At 41.8% G+C, this 947-nt stretch overlaps 1 protein-coding gene across 1 annotated transcript in view; it reads left to right on the plus strand.

Annotated features, from left to right (window-relative positions):
- Window positions 1-6: 6 nt before the first annotated feature.
- Window positions 7-947, plus strand: part of LOC105310464 (disheveled-associated activator of morphogenesis 1-like) — an 8,474-nt gene continuing 7,533 nt past the window's right edge. Inside the window, exons 1-2 of the mRNA XM_011386642.2 lie at window positions 7-147; window positions 439-546. Of these exons, the coding sequence (XP_011384944.2) occupies window positions 46-147; window positions 439-546 (210 nt within the window). The 5' untranslated portion in view covers window positions 7-45. The remainder of the gene's footprint in view (window positions 148-438; window positions 547-947) is intronic.

Here is a 947-nt window from a genome sequence, read left to right on the forward strand (position 1 = left end):
GGTGGTCCGCCTCCTCCCCCAGGGCCTCCACCTTTAGGGGGAAGTATGCCACCTCCTGGTGCTCCACTGGGCCTGGCACTCAAGAAGAAAAACATTCCTCAGCCCACCAACGCCCTGAAATCCTTCAACTGGTCTAAGCTGCCCGAGGTAAGTCATTTGTTCCAATTTCCCCTCCAATGGATGGCTGTCACAGGAAGGGAGAGCAACCCTGGCTGTTAAGTGATTTCATTTTCTAGTATGGAGTCAGGGTTCTCACCAGCTCAGATATTTAAATGATAAAGCTTCTGAAAAAAATGACACATCATTTGAAGCCAGCTCACTTTGAGTATCTGGTAGAATGAAAAATTGGAGATAGCAGCATTTTTTTAAAAAAATTATGACATCCTTTCTTTTTGTGTATAACTGTAAATTCTAGCAATATTAACTTGGTGTTTGCAGAACAAACTGGAAGGAACAGTATGGACCGAAATCGATGATACAAAAGTCTTCAAAGTTCTAGATCTCGAAGACCTGGAACGAACTTTCTCTGCCTACCAAAGACAGCAGGTAACAACATGTGCCCTCCAGATGCTATAAAAAGAAAAACATGTCCTTATGCATGATCCCTGGGCCATCTGCCATAACCATCTTAGTTCTAGACTGTTTGGTCTACCCTGGCATGCTCCTGCAAAGCATCATGGTGTATTTGTCCACACATGTGTTCAGATGCCTGTGTGTGTATGTAAACATGTCAAAGATATATAATAAGCTCCTTGTTAGGAAGCTTCATACCCTCGTGTATGTTCAAGACTTTGTCTCCATTGGTGGAAGTTCTGTATATTATTATCACTTGTGCTTGGTCAAAATGGGTCACCAGGAGAAAATGTCAGTAGGAGAGTTACCTAACTTGTATCCTCACCTCATAATATTTACTTCTGAAGTCATTTTAGTTTATCTGACTTTTATAT

The sequence above is a fragment of the Pteropus vampyrus genome, unplaced genomic scaffold, assembly GCF_000151845.1.
Source record: "Pteropus vampyrus isolate Shadow unplaced genomic scaffold, Pvam_2.0 Scaffold4025, whole genome shotgun sequence".
NCBI lineage: Eukaryota > Metazoa > Chordata > Mammalia > Chiroptera > Pteropodidae > Pteropus > Pteropus vampyrus.